General features: G+C 31.6%; 1 protein-coding gene and 1 long non-coding RNA gene across 9 annotated transcripts; both read right to left on the reverse strand.

Moving 5' to 3' along the window:
• Positions 1 to 352: 352 nt before the first annotated feature.
• On the reverse strand, positions 353 to 13,189 carry LOC112777140 (uncharacterized). Of its 8 annotated transcripts, XM_025821431.3 has the most exons (11): positions 12,827 to 13,189; positions 6,354 to 6,692; positions 5,849 to 5,929; positions 3,455 to 3,539; positions 3,320 to 3,370; positions 3,097 to 3,204; positions 2,880 to 3,012; positions 1,630 to 1,759; positions 1,220 to 1,543; positions 1,051 to 1,152; positions 353 to 976 (listed from the first exon to the last, which is right to left on the reverse strand). In XM_025821431.3, the coding sequence occupies exons 4-11, from the start codon at positions 3,531 to 3,533 to the stop codon at positions 950 to 952; spliced, it is 954 nt and encodes a 317-aa protein (XP_025677216.1). In that variant the 5' UTR covers positions 3,534 to 3,539; positions 5,849 to 5,929; positions 6,354 to 6,692; positions 12,827 to 13,189; the 3' UTR covers positions 353 to 949. The 8 variants fall into 8 exon arrangements, with proteins under 8 accessions (XP_025677216.1, XP_025677219.1, XP_025677218.1 ...); XM_025821434.3 differs by lacking the exon at positions 12,827 to 13,189 and having other exon boundaries at positions 6,416 to 6,793; XM_025821433.3 differs by lacking the exon at positions 12,827 to 13,189 and having other exon boundaries at positions 5,849 to 5,932; positions 6,416 to 6,793.
• A 4,864-nt stretch (positions 13,190 to 18,053) lies between these two features.
• Positions 18,054 to 21,688, reverse strand: LOC112779429 (uncharacterized). Its single transcript, XR_011877674.1, has 4 exons — positions 21,100 to 21,688; positions 20,421 to 20,684; positions 18,804 to 18,857; positions 18,054 to 18,462 (listed from the first exon to the last, which is right to left on the reverse strand). It is a non-coding gene; the product is annotated as an uncharacterized lncRNA (long non-coding RNA).
• Between the last annotated feature and the right edge of the window lie 352 nt (positions 21,689 to 22,040).

Raw genomic sequence — 22,040 nt, forward strand, 5'->3', positions numbered from 1 at the left:
AATAGTCGCTAATTTGCTAAGAAATAATATGTAGTCAATTAGTTGCAATATTATCGCAAAATGTCATCGCAAATTTCTTTTAAAATAGTAACAAATCGATAGGTATCTTACAATTGTTTCAGTCGCAATAGAGTCTTTAATTTGTCACCATCATCAACAGCGAGTACGTCGCTAATTTTACTAGAATATCAGTTAGAATTCCAATTTTTTCGTTATACTAAAATAAACATCATATTATTTTTTGTTTTTTTGATTGAAATGAAAGATTATAATGCATAAAAATAAAATTAGTTCATAAAAATTATACATGTTTAAAAAAAATAAACCCAACATATTTATTAAAATAAAAGTCTAATGCAACATCTCCAACATAGATACTTCACAAATAAAATACCAAAACAAGTTAAATCTAACAGTAACTATAAAAATCAATCCAAATAATTATTTATCAACTAAGTAAACTACCAATAAAAGTAAGCCAACTTCTATAAAAACTGAAAATGAAACAAATTGCCTAATCAATTGTCTATCAAAAAAATAAACTACGATAATAAACTAAGCCTAACAAAATGCATTAACATAAGCCACCTAATCAAATATTATTCCCAGCAAAATCACTCTACTGATTCTTCTCTTGGGGGAATCCTGGAATCTTAGAAAGGAGAGACAGTAAATTACTCTGTATAGCTTCATTTACAACACTAGGCAAGACTGCATTTATAGCACTAGGCAATGCTTCTTTAATAGCCTCAGTGATGTCTGTTTGTGAAACTGACTTGACTGTAGAAACACCTGTATCTTTAGTTAATGGCACATCTCTGTGATCATGAATACCAATATCCAGACTGCGGCCTAACCCATGAACTCGTCCTTTCTTGTTGGTTCCTGCAACTTCTGTCCACACGTCAGGATCAACTTCAGGTTGATCTATTAAATCTTCTCCATATTTTTATGATATTGCCTCTCCATATGAGTCCTACAGCAGAAAAATAAGGACATATTATTAAGAAAACTAAAACTAAATTATACTACAAAATTAAAGACACTTACAATAATTCCCTTGGATACTTCAGAAACATATTCTCCACTTTTTTTCTTATGAACATCATCATATACTTCAAGGAAAGATACACGACGCTTCAACTTAGCTTCCTGTAACAACATTTATTAGAATAGACTATCATAAATCATTTGTTATAGACAATATTTTTCTTTATACCTTTCTTCTCTTGTGTTCGCCAAAACTGATAGACCCTGCAGTGTGTAATTTATGAGCAGGCATAGCAGCCCTATTTTTTTGACCGGCCACAGACTTGTTTTGCCACTTTGAATCTAACCAATGATCAACTAAGCCATTCCAAACATCAACTTTCATTGCTTTAGGTCCATGACCCTTAATATCAGCAATACTAGTAGAGTTTGCCTCCTTAAAAGCTCTATCCATTGCTCTTTTCAAAATATCAGGATAGCGGTCATGCATTGTCTTATTCCAAACAGTTCTTGCCATAGCCTTATCATAATTTGATGCAAATTCATGTTTTTCCTAAATTTAAAGAGTAAAAGAATTAACAAATACTCAATCCAATTATTTGTAAAAAATCGCAGTGAAACAACATTATAATTACTAACCAGAAAATCTTTGAACAATTCGTCCTTCATGTTTGGACAATAATCCTGCCATCTTGGCGCTGGAGAAGGCATCCTACTTAATAAATCTTTCGTGATGTCACGAGTTACCGTATGATCTGTAAATCTCTTCCTACATTAAAAAATACACAATTATCAAAAACAGTTTAACACACAATAACATAGATCATCAAAGCAACAACAAATTCTAGACTTAGCTATACTACTCAACTTTAACATAATTCATGAAAATAAAATAGATCAAAAGAATATAAAGCTCCCAAGAATGCAAGACTAAAGCAGCAACCATTGTTATCTTCATGCAAGCAATCCCAACAAACAGTTTTTCAAATAAAAATCAAGTTTATCAAATGCACTATAAAATCATGCATTGATTAAATGAAATTCAGGTAATAATAATGTTGTACTCTTGTATTTTCTAAAATATAATGGTAAACTGTAAACACTCCTAATGCATCATTTAAAGAGAGATGAATGTCACTCGGACAAATAGAGAGGAGTTATCACAAATTTACCAAATCTCGGGAGGTTAGTGTCTTTTGCACTAAAGACAAATATATTTTATCTCAAACTGTAAAACCCACAAGAAATGAAGAGGGAAAAAGAAGTGATCTCATTTCATCCCAAACATGTCTTAAAAAGTAACGATAATAAAGGAGTAATAAGCAAAAGTAACAACTTCAGCATCACTATAATTTAATTTGTGATTGCACAGAAAAAACAAGTAGGAGTATATTGAATCAGTTTTAATAATTTTAACATTTAGATAAGCTGGATGTTCAAGGCTTGGCATCAAGACTTGTGTGATCATATCTATCTATCTATCTATCTATCTATCTATCTATCTATTAATAGAATAATACAATTAATAGAAAAGTTGAGTAATCTCAATGGAGAAGCCAGCCAAGTGTCACAAATACATACAATTAATAGAATAATATACTATTTTAATTTAATTTTTATATGTTATTATACTTCTTTTAAAAAATACAGCACATGCATTTCTAACAAAATTAATGAATGAACAGTAAAATCAAAGCCATGAATTCTACCTTTGTGATAATTTGAACACGATAAAGTGTGAAATAAATATATATACAACTCACAACATAATCAGAGCTAAAATCTAGTAATAAACTAATAAATTAAAGGTACTGCACTTAATGATATTCTTCTTTTTTATTTCAAGTAGAAAGTATGCTATAGGTCAAAATAAATTTATAACTACTTACGGTTTATCGCCTTTCTCTACAGCTATTACCAGCTTCCTGTTACTCCTAGTTTCAGTATGCAAACTTGATTGTCCAACACTAGGTAGCTCATTATCTTCTGCGTCTAAAGCAGATGCGTCAGACGAATTCGCACCTACAGTGAATAAGAGACAATTTTCAATTAGTTGTGTTGTTATTTGTGAATACGTAAACAGTTAGCCGCTGAAGTAAATCATACCATCTAATTGTGGTGATGGTTGTGATAAAATTTGTGGGGATGGTTGTGATGCTGATCCCACATTCAATTGTGTAAGATGAGGTTCATCATGAGTATTACTCTGTTGACCTAAACAAAAGAAAAAGACAAGAAAAATATAGATGCGATAAAATCATTTCCTAGCCTAGGATTAAATAAATCACAATGAAGACATATAACTCAAATATATAGTATAGCTATGTACCTAACACATGTACCGATGGTTGAGAAGAATCAATATCAACATTTTGCTCACCTAAACTCAATAAAATAGGCACACATCATATTTCCTAAATAAAGAATTGTTAATGGTAAAATAAATTAAACGGAAAATGTATACCTGACATACGCGAGGGAAGCCGAGATTGATCAATACGAGTGTTTCGTACTATTCGTCCACCCCTACCTTTCGGTGCCATGATTATCTGTCAAATAAAGAATAAAAAGAAAAGAAAGTGTTATTAAAAATATTTAAAATACAACCAGTTGAGATACCTAGGAACGATAGTTACCAATAAATAAGAAGAATAAAACATTATTGCACAATTTAGATCACAAAAATTTAAAAAAAATAAACAATAAAGAGTTGACAGTCACTAATTAACTAAGGCAACCAAACATGATTCAAAGCATTACTAATCAGCCAAAGCAACCAAACAATGATATGAATCATTCTTTTGACCACAAAATGCCATATATAGCTACTACCGAGTGTATGGTGAAAATAAGAAAAATCAACTCAAAGTTATAGTCTTCATGAGTTCCTATCCTAATTCCTATGATGACATGTTCAATAAAAACATATTCACTAACCCAACATGTGCTTCTGCCTTTTTCTTTGGTCAACAACTCCATATATCACATATCTCAACAAATTAATTTCACATAATAATAATAATAATAATAATAATAATAATAATAATAATAATAATAATAATAATAATAATATAGTCAAAGAAAGAAATCACAGGGAGGCAAAAGGTATCTCTTATCTAAGTCTAAGGCTAAAAACATTGCGGTAGTAAATTGGTGTAAATGCGTGAGTGAATCTAATAAAAAGGGTGTTATAAAATCTCATCAGAAACAAATAATGATGGCAAAGGCCCAACAATAATAGTTCTCTTCTCCCTTAGTAGTAATAATCCATTCAAACCCTGTCTTAAATAACCCATTTTGTTTTTACCCCTGCAAAATATTAAAGAGTTGAGAGTCACTAATTAGCTAAGGCACCCAAACATTATTCAAAGCATTACTAATCAGCAAAGGCAAAAAGGTAGTTCTGCATGTGATGTAAATTTAGGCTGTGTTTTGTTAATGAAGGGAAGAAAATAAGACTTAGACACAAATAGACATAGACATAACAATACACAATTTTTTTAGGTTTATTTAGTAAAATAATAAACAACACAATATACAAATCACAATTATATTAAAATGTTATTATTATTCTTCTCTTTCCATCATTAACATCATATAATAGTAACACCACATCCACTGCCCCCACTTCAGTTTGTTACTTTTCTTTTAAGATTGGGGCAGTGTTTGGTTGAGCCTCAAGAAATTAATAGACACAGGACGTATTGTTCCAAAATCAAGATTAAATTTTGTGCAATTCATAGCTGAAATAAAAGTCCCACAAGTTCTAGGATCACAATTTGGAAAAGTTGAAATCCCATTTGATTGAGTTCATACATAGAAACAAAAGAGGAAGCAAGGAACAAAAGAGGTATTAGAAGAACAGCAAAGAGGAGCTAAATCAGTGTGTAGAAAGAGATTAATTCGAAGGTGAAAACAAAAATGCACATTATGGCACCAAAACAAATAACTAGTTCGAGTTAAAATTTGGTTAACAAATGACTAGTTCATGTACCATTTTTCTTTAGGAATATGCTTTGCTTACTGTGACCAAAAGGCAGCTAAATCCATACATGTTTTAAATTTCAGCAAACAGGAATCTGTCATCATGTAACAAGAAACAAATAGAATGTATTATCCAGAACAATGCATCATGCCATTTTTTTTGTTTTCTTACTTTTCATATATTTAGAACTATTCATGTCTTCAACATGCCTGCCAGCACAATAATTGACCTTAGTAGTGATCCTGTTCTTATACTTTTTTTTGGGCTTTTCTGCTCAATTGCTTGCTTTCTCAGGATTTTTACTTTTCTCTCCGGCAAAGTGTCTAGTGATAATAAACTACAACATTTATTGAAGGAAAGATTGTATACTTTTAACCAATAGTAGGTAAGTCAGTTTGGACTAGTCATGCTAATTCCAAAATCAGCCACCAATCAATATAAGGACATTTGATTATGCTGTACTAAAAATATTGAATTATATTATTTGAAACCTTTGATTATTTTACTTATGATTAGTTGCCAATTTTTATATTCATATAGATTTTTTCTTACCGGACTAAACTAATTCCACTATCCCGTTGAACCTTGATCATCCTAAAAGAGTTAAGGAATATATAGCGGGAAAGATTCCAATGCAACTCTCTCATCAACCTAACAAATGAATACTAATATTTTCAACAACTCAAATATAGAGGCAACAAACTCAGATATAGATTATTTTAAAAAAAATAAAAAATGAACAATAAAATTCACCGCAGCAACAAAATCTAATCCAACAAAGATGGGATAATCCATGAAAATTTTGAATGCAAGTACCATCACAATCATATTAAATTATCGACAAGAACAAGCCTGGGGAGAGATTAACATAACCTGCGATTTGTGAAAAAGAGCAGCGGACCCTTCAGTGGTGTCGTTGATCAGACCTCTATTAGCGAACCTCCTTCAGCGAACCTACTTCAAACAAATGGCACCAGCAATCCTTATTTTAATTTCTGTTTCTATGGTGAACTAATAACTGAAGGGGAAATAGTGGAGATAGTGGGACTGCAAAAGGCGCTGCGCGCGTTTTATGTTTTTTACTTTTAGCGCTTTTTTAAAATTAGATATAGTATAATTTTTTGAAATTTTTGTGTTCTTATTTTTAAATTTAAAATTTATATTTTTTTTAAATAAGAATTTAAATTTTAGTAAAATTTAAAACAAAAAATCACAAACAAAAATAAAAGGCAAATTAAAAACCAACGAGTTCAAGAACAAAAAAACCACAAGGGTTGGAACAACAAGAATTGAATCAGCAACTCACTAATTAAAACAAAAACCAAGGAAAATAATAACTGAATAATTAATAAAATAAAGAAGAAGGAAAATAAATCACCTAAGTTTTTTCAAATGTTCTGAAAATCAAAGAGGAGGGCGAGGGAGATGAAGCTTTCATACTCGATGGAGATGGCTGAATGGAGGGATGCACAGCGGCGGATGAGAGGCTGCAACAGCGGGGAAATGGCGGCTGAGTGGAGGCTCGAACAGGCGACAGAACACAGGCGTTTGGATGGAGCTGGCGCTGCGCGCACCACGACAGAGCAGACGCGATGACGGTGGTGGCTGGACAGGTTGAAGAACGGCGACGAGATGGAGATTGCATGTTCTTCTCTGCTGCGATCGAAGCAAGTCAAGCACCGTTGTGCTCTCGAGTTTTGGGAGTGAGGTGAAATAGCTGAGGGCAAGAGTAGTTAGGGTGTTTTGGTTTTGCTCTCTTTCATTCTTCTGATTGCTAACTAAAACGGCACCATGTACTTGTATGGTTTTTTTTTTCTTTTTTATTTTTTAAGATGTATATATAAATATAATTTAAATTAACTATTTAATCAATCCAAAGCAAATAAACTAATTTGTCTTATTGATTGTATGGTTAACCGTATTTATATATTCGATTAAATTGAAGTGAGAATTACATTAATATTCAACAAATTAAATAAAGACAGCAAAATTAAATTAACATTCAACAAAATTTTGAAAAAAAATTTTCGATTATGACAGTTCATTATTCTTAATACAATATAATGTTAATAATTTATTATAAAATTATAATATAATATTATTATTTTTTTTCAAAGATACAAATAAGAAGAATTACTGATATAATAATGATCTTGTTAAGATTAAATAGAAATAACATTTGAAAGCAAAAAAGAAAACACTAAATATATAGAGCCCTCCGAAATTGAAGAACATTAATTTTGACATGGGAATTTAATTTTGTACCTAGAGAATCACCAACTCTAAAGAAATGATTGAGACCAATTGGTGTAGTAAGTTGAAAAAAAGCTAGGAAGATTTGATTTTATTTTTATTTTTATTTTTATTTTTTTTATTAAAGATAAGAAATATTATAAATAATATTTAAATACATGAAGAATAAGCATTTTACTATTACTCTACTAGAATAGAAATCACACTAAAAATTATAATGATAAAATAAAGACTCAATTATAATTTCATCAAATTTTTAATTAGATCTTTATAGTTTAAAGTTTAGAATGGAGTCCCTCTATTAGATAAATATTTTAATTAGATCATTTCTAATTATTTTTTGTTAAAAATACAAACTCTCTAAATTTTTGTTTTTATTTGTTATGTAGAATGAAATATAGAATATTCTAAAAACAAATATTCTAAAATTATTGTATTTTTCTAAAAAATAATAAATAATAAAAATCTAATTATAAGTCCAGTTTGATAAATTAAATTACATCTATTGTCTCAAGCACTATTATAGCTAAACCCCAAACATATTCTCAATTGTGAGTGATATCTAAACAAATAAATAACAATTTTAATTATTATATAAACCCTAAAACTAAAACATAACATAGATTTGAAAAGAGATTCAATGGAACAAGCATAAAAGCTTACCTTGATTTTGTAGAATGGCCGAGACATTTCATCGAACATATGAGATATATAAAGACAGAAAATATGTGAATCTACATCACATAGTCTTCATTCTCAAGTTCAGAACTAGCACTTTCACTATCTTCACTATCAAATTTTTCGTTATCGTTGATGAACTCATTATTGAGCAAAATGTCCATTGGACAATTTATATCTTCTACATTTACATCTTCCATTGGAGCATTTGCATCAAACAATGAAATAACTTCATCCTCCAAAACAACACTTTGCTCTCTTAATTCAGATACACTTTCTTGATAAAAATCATTACTATCAGCCTTCTCATTAGGTTCTTCATCTGGATCATGCAAACTTTCATTCATAAAGAGCTTGGCTCTAACTTTACAAGCTGCCCACCATTCCCCACTAGACTTATACCCACTATGTGGGTATTTTGTGTAATATACCTGTTGTGCTTGTTCAGCTAAAACAAACGGCTCGTTTGATTGTAGTCTTGATTTATACTTTATGTCCACTAACCCATATCTCTCATCAACTTTTACTCCATTAATTGGGTCAAACCAGCAGCATCGAAAGATAAATACAGTATTTCCATAGCCTAAGTATGACAGTTCCAATATCTCCTCAAGAATGCCGTAGTAGTCTAAGTCATTTTCCCCATAAATATTTCCCTTAACACATACCCCACTATTCATGGTAGCTCTATTTTTGTCGTGATCCTTAGTATGAAATCTATATCCATTAACTTTTAAGCCATTGTATGAAGTGACAGACTTGGAAGGACCATGAGCTATCTGTTGAATCATTCTACTTTCAATGTGACCTGTATCTACCTACAAATGAATACAAAGACCAATTGAAAGTTATACATTCTTGCTTTAAAAATAATTTTAATGTTATAGGTATTTAATTTCAAAAATCACTCACTTGATTCTTTATCCATCTACTGAAGTCCTTATCGCAGGCATTTAGTATTTCATCTTCGGAGATATTTGGATGTAATTCTTTCAGTGAATCCTCAAATTGTCTAATAAATAAAGTAATCAATATAACATTCAGATTAATTGTAAAATTAGTCTATATATAATATGAATATAAAAACTAATTCTGACGTACTGGAGATAAGGTTCTATTTCTTCGCAGTTGACAAGAATGTATGTGTGGGCGATATGAAGCTCTTCATCAGTTAAGTATTTCTTTGAACCTCGCCCGATGGAAAGGCATGGGTATCTAAAAATAGACAAGTGATTTTCATCCATATTTGAACCACCATCATCGTTCCTAGGAACTTGAGTCCGCCTTGTTTGTACTGTTGACTCAAAATACATAGAAGTAAAATTTGAAATTTCTTCCAAAATATATGCTTCGCAAATAGATCCTTCAACTCTTGCCTTATTTCGTACTTTTCGTTTTAAGTATAGCATACACCTTTCAAATGGATACGTCCATCGATACTGCACAGGTCCTCCAACCTTAGCTTCATAAGGGAGGTGGATAACTAAATGCTCCATCACATCAAAGAAAGCTGGCGGAAAAATTTTTTCCAGCTTACAAACCGTTTCAATAATGGAAATCTCTACCTTCTCCACAGCATCAGAGCGTATTTCAGTAGCACAAATTTGTTTAAAGAACAAGCTGAGCTCTGTTAGCACTCCCCATATGGATTTTGGCAACACGTCTCGAAAGGCCAATGGAATTAGTCTTTCTATGAAAACATGGCTGTCGTGACTCTTCATTCCGTATATCTTCCCATCTGCTAGATTAACACATCGTGAAATATTTGATGCATAACCATCAGGAAATTTTAATTGCTTTATCCACTCGCATACTGTCCTCCTTTGTTGAGAATCTAAGACATATGTTGCTTTTGGTTTTTTGCACTTTCCATTCTCAAATACCAACTCCAAGTTAGGGCGTTTGCATATTATCTTCAAATCTTCTCTTGCATTTGCGTTGTCTTTTGTCTTGCCCTTTACGTCCATAACAGTGTTAAAGATGTTGTCAAAAACATTTTTTTCAATGTGCATAATGTCTAAATTGTGTCTTATCAAATTAGTTGACCAATAAGGCAACTCCCAAAATATGCTTTTTCTCACCCAATTATGAATGGTGACTTTTTTTCCTCTCGGATTAGCCCCTAAGTTAGCTTCTTCGAGTTTGTCCAACTCATTTAAGATTTCAACTCCACTCATTCGTTTCGGTAGAAAAGACTTTTCCACGGTTGACTTTTTAAAAGAGTACCGATCACGACGAAATGCATGACCAACAGGCAAGTACTGTCGATGACAATCAAACCAACAGGGTTTAGCACCGTGTTGTAGTCGAAATGATTTAGTGTTCTTCATGCAAATCGGACAAGAAAGACGACCGTGTGTGCTCCAACCAGACAACATTCCATAAGCCAGAAAATCGCTTATAGTCCACAATAATGCTACCTTCATGTTAAAATTTTTCTTTTCCCATGCATCATAAGTAGTAACACCATTGTCCCACAAAACCTTTAACTCATCAATCAGTGGTCTAAGATAAACATATAATTTTTTTCCCGGAGACTTCGGTCCAGGGATCAAAAGACTGAGGAATATGTACTCTCTTCTCATGCACATACATGGAGGAAGATTGTAAGGTGTGACAAACACAGGCCAACATGAGTATGGAGTCTTCGAGCCAGAAAATGGATTAAAACCATCAGTGCAAAGTCCAAGCCTAACATTTCTAGACTCTTGGGCAAATAGTTCATGGGTGGCATCAAATTGTTTCCAAGCATCAGCATCAGCCGGATGTGTGATCACCGATTCATCTTGGCGTACTCCATCCACATGCCACTTCATATATTGCGCAGTAGTTTTAGACATAAACAAACGTTGAAGCCTTGGAGTAATAGGAAAATATCTCAATATTGAGTATGGCACATCCCTACTACTATTACATGTATCCCCTGCCTTTGGCTTAAATCGTGGATGCCCACACATTGTGCAGGCTACATAACTAATCTTGTCACTTGTTTCTTTATAATATAGCATGCAGTGATTAGGACAAGCATCAATTTTCTCATATCCTAATCCCAATTCTTGAATCATTGTCTTTGACCGGTAGAAATCTTCTGGCAACTTCTCTGATTCTGGGAGCATGCTCTTGATTATGGCAACCATTCGATTATAACAGCTCTCACTCATGTTGAATTCTGACTTCAAGTTAACTAGCTGGGTTACAGCTGACAATATTGTATGCTTGGTGCAGCCATCCCACAAAGGTTCGTCAGCACTCCTCAGCAACTTATAAAACTTCGACGCGGATGGATTTGGATCCTCTTCTAAACCTTCCACTACGTTTAAGTTACCACCTGCAGCATCAATAACCATGTCTACATATGGATTTGTATTCTCCTCTTCATGTTCTTGGGTAACATTTGTTGCGTCCTGTTCAACCCATCTTTCCTCACCATGAGCAGTCCAATTTATATAACCCTCCATAAATCCACGATCACACAAATGCTTTTCGACCCAGAATATTTCATCCCTAAGCCTGTTCTTACATTTTGTGCATGGATAAAGAATGCGACCTAAACTATCAATGACTGTCGGGTTTCTTTCTACAAAATCTATGAATTTCACAACACCGTTCTTAAATTCCTCGCTTAGATGACCAGTGCAATCTTGCCATCGTGACATCCAACTTCTATTGGGCGCCATGATTATCTGGACTAAGGTTTCATTTTAGTTGTAATACCAATGTTTAACATGCATATAAATGGACATATTCTCGTGTATATTTTCTCCAAAATTTTATTAATATATTTTTATTCACAATCACACTAAATAATCCTTTCTACAAGTTATAAAGTAACAAACATAATACATTCAATTTGAAAATAAAGATATAAATCATAAAAAGATAATATACAAAGCTTGAAGAAAATAATCATAAACAATTTGAAGCATTAGAAAAACCAAAAACAATTGGGTATCATTAATCTCATGTCAAGAACTTCAAGTCACGAGGTTAAAAAGTATGGAGATATAACGGGTTTAATAAAAAAAATATCAATAACATGGTTAGGATTCTAGCACAAAATTTTCAATAACAAATGTGGAAAGTGAGTGTGTAGTAGTGATCCACTAAGTTAGCTGGATTTAAATTGGGGAATGAAAGTTTGAGATAAGTACAAGTATATATGCCTTATTGAAAATCAAGATAATATCTCTAGAACATTAAGGAATATCAGATGTGATCTCTTAGAATTAATATTGATATTTATTGTTATTATTTTCTTATTTGATTAGGATTACGGCTTCCCTATCCCTGTTATCATAAATATCAAATCATCCAATTTTTTTTAAGAGAGTACAAATGAACATGAACCAATTCAAAATGAAGCAAGTAGACTTATACAATTGAAAAACCCCAGTTACTTAAAAATAGGTAAAAAAAATCAAAGAAACACAATTTTAAGTGATCATTTCAGAACAGCAACAAGTTAAAGGTTCCAGTAACAAATTTCTCATCCACACATTCAACTTTCAGCAATAAATCCAACTTTGAACAAAAAAATCAAAGTGCATTCAAGTTCAATCAATAATAAATTCTTTCAGCAATGAACAATTTTAAGTGATCATTCCAGATAAGCAAAAAATTCAAGGTTTCAGTAGCAAATTTCAACCACACATTCCACTTTCAGCAACAAATTCAACTTTCAACAACAAGATCAAAGTGCTTTCAAGTTCAATCAGTAACAAATTCTTTCAGCAATTAACAAATTTAACTGACCATTTCAGATAAGCAAAAAATTCAAGGTTCCAGTAACAAATTTCAGCCACACATTCAACTTTCAGCAACAAATTCATCTTTCGACAACAAAATCAAAGTGCATTCAAGCTCAATCAGTAAAGTGATCATTTCAGAACAGAAAGAAATGAGAAATTAATTGGAACTCACCAAATTGGATTGTGCGAAGGAACCTGAGGCAAGGCTCAAAGTAAGAAGATGAATGAAGACAAGCCCACCTGCTACCTCCGTTGCCGGCAACGACGAGCGCAGGGAAGGCGCACTTCTGAGTACGAGAGGATGACGAGACAGAGTGCGACCCCGGGACCTGCTGCTTCTGCGTTGACGATGATGGGGAATAAGCGACTGGGTGCAAGACAGTGATGGTGAAGAGAGCTGGCCAACTGGCTTGACGACCGAAGCAAGAAGATGACAACGAGCGCGGTGACCGAGCTTGAGAGAGTGAGAACACAGAGCGACCGAAGATGATAATGGCGTGAGAGAGACGTTGGGGGTTCAGGGTTGGTGGTCATTCAGCTTAGGAGGGGGACTTGGGACGACACCATTTATGCCCCCTTTTGTTTCCTAATATTTTTGGAAAATTAATTTTTATATTTTTTGAATAATAAATTTAAGATAAAAAATAAAAATTTTGTAAATAATAAATTATTAATAAATAAAAAATAAAAATAAAAGTAACAATTTTATAAGTTATTTAATTTTTCTAATATATAGAATAATAAAATTTGAATAAATTTAAGTATAATATTAAATTTGTAAATTTTTTTTCTCAATCTTATTTAAATTGAAGCAAATGTAAAAATTTAAATTAAAAAAAAATCTTTTTTTCGCATAATTTTAATTGCTATATTTTTTTATTTTATATTTAATATCTTAAATCATCATTAGTCATTATCCTTTTGAAATATTTAATTTTTATTTTCATTATTTTTATTCTCCATACATATATCTATCATTATTTCTTTCATTAAGTGAAATAAAGATAGAAAAAGAGTATTATATGTACTCAGTAGAATAATACAGAAGATAATAAAAATATAAGTTATGTGTAAAATAATAAAGACAAATGACCTTAATTTGTTCTTATTAAAAATTAAACTATAATTTTATATATTAATAAATATACAAATTTATTTAATTTTTATATATTTATATTTATTATAATATTTTTAAAATTTAATAATGGTGCAACCAGCAGCATGATGAAGTTGGATTTAACTATATAAGTTAGGGGTATAAGATTTTATTGACATTATCTTTTTTGAAAGAGTAGTAAGAAGCTAAGTTAAGAACATGCCAACTAAGTAATTAGTTAGACGATAGTTATACAATACACAATAATAATAAATATTTTGTTAGCTTATTTTTTTTAATGCATAGAATAAAATAATTTTTTTAATTTTAAAATTATTAGTTATATAAAAGAGTATTATATTTGATTCTCATTTTAGTGAAAAATTCACGTTGAGCTCATATTTTTATTAAGTATTATTATTATTATCTTTATTAAGTATTGTCAATATTATTATTATTGTTATTATTATTATTATTATTATTATTATTATTATTATTATTATTATTATTATTTATTTTGTCCAAAAAGAATCAACAATTTATACATAATAATCTTATTATTGAGAGTACTTAAAAGAGTACCAAATTATGTTATTTTATATGTTATTTTTAATTTAATAAATAAAAATTAATTTTAAAAAAATCTCGTAATTAAATATTTTGTTAGCTTTTTTTTAATGCATGGAATAAAATAATTTTTTTAATTTTTAAATTATTATTGATTATGCAAAGTATTTTAATAAAACCATCAAATTTATTCGAATTATGCACGACGAGAAATGCATGTAACTCGAAATATTTAAATTCAATTTACGAAACCATCAAATCGAATCAAATGGTTTCGATTTATGTTGGGCATGAAATCTGTTACCTAAATCGAATCTTGTTAATTTGATTTAAACGTTGTTAGAAATTGAATTCACTAAATTCGATTTATTCACTTTTCAACCATTCACGTAATTCGAATTAACTCGTTTCGATTTTTATTCAGGAAATCGAATCATTTACTATGTGTTTCGCTAAATCAATTCGATTTATATAAAAACGTAGTTTGAGACTTTGACGTTGTATTTTTTGAATTAGGATAATCAGGACATATTGAAATGCATTAGGTTTATTAAGGTCATTTGCCCAAATAAAAAGGTAACGGTAAAAAGAAGAAAGAAAATTTAACTGATAATTATATTTTTGACCAATTTTTAAAATGACAGTTATATTATTTAGAGATAATAATAATTATACATGTATAAAGAATAAAAAGATAAAAGGATAGTGTATAATATGATGAGATGATATAATCAAAATATAAATTAATAATTTTAAAAAATAATAAAATTAAAGATAATTAAAGATATTTAAGATAAAATTAAAGTAATACATTTTTTTATCTATTAGAATTATGGATGAAAATAAAAAAATGCTTTGCATATAAATTTTTAAATTTTCTTCTAATTAAATAGGATTGAGAAAATAAATAAAATTTAATAACATTTATAAGTAACTAATCTTTAAATAATATTAGTAAGTGTTTATATTGATTTAGTTACACATAATAACAACCTTATATTTTTTTAATCTTATTTTTTAATTTAAATTTATTTGTTTTAAAGATTTTACATGTTAAATAATTAAATATATTTTATCTTTTTCATAATTTCTTTACAATTATTAATATTTAATTTATAATTTTAAAAATAAAAATATAAAATTAATTTCTTAAACTCAATAGAAAAAGTGGCTGAATAGGCACGATAGTGCCGGATGAGCCGTTAATTAAAGTAATGACAAAATAAGGACTAACATTTTTCTGACAAATTAGTAGCAACATGAAATAAGCGAGAAAAGTCTATCAGTTGTTAAACGGTCGCTAATTCCTCACTAAATAAGCTTTTGATTCGTGACTCAATTGCGACTAGTTACTTCTAAAATTTTCTCGATTAACTTTGGATTTGTTATAACTTTGCGACTGATTTCCAACGAGGTTAGCGAGTAATTTGCTACAAAATAGGTAGGATATAGCTTTTGCTTTGCGATAAGATTGCAGTTGCCAAGTCGCTCGCTAAATTAAACTTGCGACAACTTAGCGACAAATGTATTTCGCCCGCTAATCAGCGACTTGAAATCAGCAAACGAAGTGTGTCAGTTGTTAAGCGGTCGCAAATTTCTCGCTACTTAGGTCATAGGCGCTCAATATCCGTATTTCCACTTTAGCGACTAATTAGCAAGGAACACTTTCCTAGCTGAATGATATATCCGTTGCGACGAGTTAGCGACGACTATTTTCTGTCGCTACCCTAATTTTGAATTTTAAAAATATTATGCAACAAATTAGCGAGAAATGAATTGCTCGCTAAAAATAAAAACTATAGCGACAAATTAGCTAGGAATTTGTCCATTGCAGAATGCATTTCAAGTCTTTGTGACAGATTAGCTAGGGACATTGTTCCTCACTAATTAGCCTTTTCACACAAAGTTTATTTAGCGACAAACTAGTGTGTGAATTGTTTCTCGCTACTTGTATAGCAAACACTTGCGACGGAATAGTGACAATAATATCCCTCGCTACTTTACTTTTATTCGATTGAACTCCTAAGCGACTGATTTGCTAGAATATTGTCACTCGCTAATTAATTTGCGAGAAATTAGCGACGAAATTTTCCTCGCTCTTTTTTTAGCTACAAAAGTCAATCTTCGAGAAACAACCTTACTCGTAAATCTCTCACTAATCAGTCGTTTTTCTCAAGTTCGGGTATTTTGTGACCGCTCATTATTTTGTCGTTAGTGCATCACTAATTCCTCGCAAGTTAGTGACGGATTAGTGACAAAAAATATTTCTCGCAAAAATTCGTCGCTAATTTGTCAAATTCTTGTAGTGTAAGAACGAAAAATTAATTTGGAGACTATTTGAAAAATTAAATTTGTTAGAGACTAAAATGTTCGAAAGATTTGGAGTATGATTCTAATTTATTATTTGTAATGTGATAGGATGATTTTGCTGTGGAGTAAGGGAGAAGGTTGCACTTTGGGAGGCAGACAAGAAGACATAGAAGAGGACCTGTCTTAGTTTTGTCAGGGATTTTTTTCACTTTATGTAAATGAAATTTTTTTTTTGTTTGTTTTTTGCATTCATTTGGAGTTATTGGCTATAAATCCATCAATGTACATTTTAAATTGTACATCATAAATTTGATGTATTTATAAATTTTGTCTCTTTTAATTTTTATATTTTGATATGGATATTATGAATATTTTTTGTATTTATTTGAAAATTTGATTTATGTTTGATTCTTTTTATATTTTGTTGAAATATAATTATTTATGAAAATAAAGTTTTAATAGTGGTATATGTGAAATTAGTAAATGTCTATAATTAGAAAATTAATAATAGTGACCGATTTAACGACTGATTTTAGATTTTCAGATCAAATATCAGTGACCAATTTTATCAGCAACTGATTTAGCGACCGAAAAGTCGATTGCTATTTAGCGACCGATTTTCACAGCGACCAAAACAGTGGTCGCCATTCAGCGACCAATATCGTTTGGTACTAGTTTTGTAGTATTAATGGAAAATCAGTTGATAACGGTTAGCGACTGAAGTTAGTCACTATTTTCAAATTAGCGACCAAGATTTTAACAACTACCAGAATCGGTCACTATTCTAGTAATTTCTTGTAGTAATTATATTGCAAGTTTCAAAATTTTAACCTGTTTTGTGTTGTGTTTGATGTGTTATAAAACTTATTCAAAACACATTTACAAGAAAATAAAGCTAGGCGGCCTAGTCATTTTTAACTAAGTTTTACTTAATTTATGTGCGTGCTTCTTGTAGCGCTCTTCTTTTTTTTTTTGTTTGATTAATATATTCAATAAAATTGTTAAGTATAGAAATTTTGATGCACAAAGAAAATATTAGTACACAACACACACTACAAGAAAAAAGCTCTATTGCCACGCTTTTTGAACTACCGCCACGCTTTTGGTGACCTATCGCCACGCTTTTTACATATTGCCACGCTTAAAAGCGTGGCTGTACGTGGGAGATATGGCCACGCTTTTAAAGTGTGGCCATATGTGAGATACAGCCACGCTTTTAAAACGTCGCGATATCAAGATATACGGCCACACTTTTAAAGCGTGGTGATAACGAGATATGGGCACGCTTTCAAAGTGTGGCAATAGCAAGATATGGCCACGCTTTTAAAGCGTGGCAATAGCAAGATATACGGCCACACTTTTAAAGCGTGGCGAAAGCCTTGTCAAATTTTAAAAAAAAATTCTTTTCCTTACTTGATCTTCATCGTGCACAATATAAATTTTCAGTCCTTGTTTTATTACTAAACCTATAAAATATAATATACAATTTTTATTACAAGACAAATCAAGCAGTTATTAGTGACATATAATTTTTGCTATAATTATTTTATACATTAGAAAACTAATACTCACATACAAAATAAATCTGGAGTTCAAATTCCAAAACGAAAAACTAAAGAAAAATACAGGAACAATACAACTTAAACCCTTGCTGTTCCTCCTTCCTTTAGCCCTCAAACTTCCTTCCTCACCTCAGCAACACCATTTCTCTCTTCTATACACTTTTCCAATTTATCTTCGGTGTCCTGCAATCCAGAAGTTACAGCTTTCTCCACTGCTTCAGAGACAGAACTGTCCACTTTGCTTTTTGCCTCTGCCAGCAAAGATTCAGAATACTACAACAACGACGGCACAAAGAGAATCCGAGTTCAGTCACACATCATCAGCAATATTATTGCATCAAAAAATCATCACATGGAGGGAATCATTATTTAGCTTTATCTATAATCCTAAAGCATTTATCATAAACCAAAGCATGCAGGTTCAGTACCCCTAAATTCTAACCACTCCTGTAATTATAATACTTCTAATGATATGTCAGGAACAAGTAGTTTCCAGTCAACCTTGATGATATGATATAGTCTATAGTTTATACATCCAAAGCAGAGACTGTTTTCCATAGTTATTATTAAAATATCCTAGAGAATGAGTTTTAGGAGCATTAGTGTCAACTTACTTGTCTTTGAGTTTCCAACTGAGATGTTAGAAGACGGTTGTATTCATCCAAAATCTGTTTTTGAGAAATAACAATGAATCACTAACCACGTATTGAAATGGGAAATATACTTAGAAACAGTGGTGCTAATAACAATGAAGACTTAGTGTTGTTAGAAAATTAAAATGCTATCCTATAAAATGATGATGTGGAACTATGTCTACAAGACAATATATCTATTAAATGTAAATTGGTCCATGCAAGCAGGCCAGTGTTAATTAATCACAGCAAGTAAGATTATATAAGACCCAGATATGCATATATTTCTATTTCAGGCTATCTGTCTATGTTAGTTTCAGCATAAAAACAGGACATTCAAGAGTTTATATAGAACAAACATAGTGCCTCAACTTTAATACAAATTGGAAATATAATACTTTTTGCAATTATTATATTAGTAATTGCTTTGTCCTCTAACAGATTTCAAGGACTAATGATTTTGTTTTTGGGGCTGGGGGGAGGGGAGATGGAAATCAATTCTAAAAAAATGATAATGTTCCATATTAATGTAGGACAAAATAAGAGTTGCATAGTTTTATTATTTTTGTTTTTTTGTTATAATGTCAGAGAAAGTATATTTGTATTATTCTTTAGTATATCACTCGTGTAAGCTTTTTTTATTATGTATAAGATTTTTTTTTTACTTTTTATCCATTATTTTAATACCAAAAATAAAAAGTATACACATACATAAGATATACACAAATCCTGATGCATATAAATTTTCCGTCCAAATGCTCCTCTTCAAGGTGATTTGAATTGAGATTTCTACTTAAAATCTAATGCAACAGAACAAACAGAGTAAATATATAAATTTAATAAAAAATATATTAAAATTTGAAAATGATAATAAACTAAGTATTGTGTAGAAAAAGTTAGTGTTTAAAATCTCAGCACAAAAATTATACCCTCTCTAAATTAGAATAATATTACAGATCTAAGTCTTTTATGAACTAAGTTCAACAAAATTAAATAATAAAACTTAATAATACTAGTCATAACTAATTTTTAATTTTTTATTATGATTATAAGCCCTTCAGAAATAATTATCAAGCAACATTATAATCCTTTCATGTCACTTGCAATAAAACCAGAAACAGCTGATGGTACTAGAAATTCCCACATAATAATAGCAAATACAACAACCCCAATTGGCTTCTATTGCACCAGATCTATGTATCTAACAAACCAAGAGCTAAGAAAAATTATCATAAGCAGAAAGAAAAACATAAAAATATATATAAACATAAATTAAAAAAAAAGGGCTCATATAGAAAGGAAAAAGTCAAAATAAGAAGTAAAGAAAGACAAGTGGAACTTCTTGTTTGCAGAACAACAGAGATATAAAGAGGAAAAATAAAATCTCTATATCTCTAGAACTGAATCACAAAAAAAAAAAAAGAAAATGATTGTGATTTTTCTTGTTCTCCAAAATCAAATCCTTCACAAGATCTATTTATAGGAACAAAAATCTAAGAACTCCAAAATCATAATTTTTAGCTGAACAAAAGAACTAAGAAACTTTGGAAGAAAAAATGTCACAAAAAAGGGAAGAATGATGGTGAAAATAATCTCTACCTGTTATTAGCATATTCATAAAGACGACCACGGCTGGAGAAAACTATAAGAGCAACCTCAGCATCACAAAGCACAGATAACTCATATGCTTTCTTGAGAAGACCATTTCTGCGCTTGCAAAAGGTTACTTGGCGATTTGTAGTGTTCTCAATCCTCTTGATCTCAATCTTACCCCTTCCTATCTTTCTCTGTGGTGAACTTGCTCCTGAAATGGATTCATTTGCTCCTGGAAATGCCATCTTCTTTATTTCACCTATACCTACCCTGAAAAATCACACCACAAAATCTTCTCAACAATATGAAGAAAAATTCTGGTCTTGATCAGCTTCCAGATGGTGTTTGTGTTAGGGAAAAATCTAAAAAGGAAAAGACAATGAAATATTAAAACTTTTGGGGAATCTATCTATCTCATTACAGCATATTTTTTCAACTTAGTTCACAACATTTATATTGTTAGCTTCTAAAATAGTTTCATTTGCTTCTAATCTTATAGCATAGTATGCACTCTATGTCAAAGTACAATTTCAATAGCTGCACGCTGGATAAAACTAAGTTCAATCAGCACACTGTAGCGATTTTCCATTCCATCATTCCTACACATGTCAAATCACGATTTTGGAATTTGAACGAAAGAAATATGCAAAGAAAGCAACAAACATTTGCGGAGAAGAAACGGTACCTGATGAAGAGGAGGCGGTGGAGATGGTGGAGGAGGGGTCCGCACCAGCGATTGAGGTCATCAAAGGAGAGGTGATTGGGAATGGTGAGAATGAAGACAAGAGAAGAGCGAGACCTAGGGCTTGGGATCGAGGAGTGAGAAGAGCGCTCCGGAACAAGTGGAGAACCCCTCTTCGCTCCCTGAATTTAGGGCTCGAACCTTCATCGTTCTCGGAGAAGATGGATTCAGGGTCCAGAGGCTGCTCCGAGTCAATCGAGTGAACTCGGAGGAAGTCACCACCAGAGAGACTTGCGATAGAGGGCTTGCGACGGACGGTGTGCGACGAGGGAGTCACCACCAGATAGAATCACCGCCGAAGGAGCAGCGATGGTGGAAGTGCCAGAAGAGAGAGTGACGACGGAGGCATTGCGAGTGCCGACGATGTTCTTCGGAGGGCTGGGGTTCTTCGCGGAGTGCTGGGGTGAGGATTGGGGTTCTTTGAAGCTTTTAGGGTTCTGGCCTTCCAGGTTCTTTGAAGAGAAAGGGGATTTCGAATGATGAAGGAGATAATAAGCCGCGTTTTGAATGAGGAAGTAAAACAAAGCGTTTTATTTTGTACAAGGACCTTTTGGCCATGCTTTTAAAGCGTGCCAAAAGAGTTATAAGAAACGGCCACGCTTTAAAACGTCACTATAACGAAACCCTGTCGCCACCCTTTAAAAGCGTACCTGTTTCTCTCTATTGTCACCCTTATAAAAACGTGGCCATAGACCCCTTTCGCCACACTTTTTAAGCGTAGCAAAAAAAAACGTGATCAAATCTCTAATCAATCGCCACCATCGTAAAAGCGTGGCGATTGACCACTTTTGACCACCCTTTTAAAGCGTAGCAAAAAAAAAGCATAGCCATAGGCCTCTTTTCTTGTAGTGACATAAATTTTGATAAGTAGTATATATATTTTT

This window comes from Arachis hypogaea, chromosome 19 (assembly GCF_003086295.3).
Source record: "Arachis hypogaea cultivar Tifrunner chromosome 19, arahy.Tifrunner.gnm2.J5K5, whole genome shotgun sequence".
NCBI classification, from domain to species: Eukaryota; Viridiplantae; Streptophyta; class Magnoliopsida; order Fabales; family Fabaceae; genus Arachis; species Arachis hypogaea.

Bases quoted from the DNA above. Each gene is read 5' to 3' on its own strand.
- LOC112777140 (XM_072227635.1), bottom strand. From the start codon at position 11,583: ATGGCGCCCAATAGAAGTTGGATGTCACGATGGCAAGATTGCACTGGT. The intron at 8,919-9,007 runs GTACGTCAGAAT...TTTATTTATTAG, and splicing joins GAAATAGAACCTTATCTCCA to ACAATTTGAGGATTCACTGA. The intron at 8,725-8,818 runs GTGAGTGATTTT...ATTCATTTGTAG, and splicing joins GTAGATGGATAAAGAATCAA to GTAGATACAGGTCACATTGA.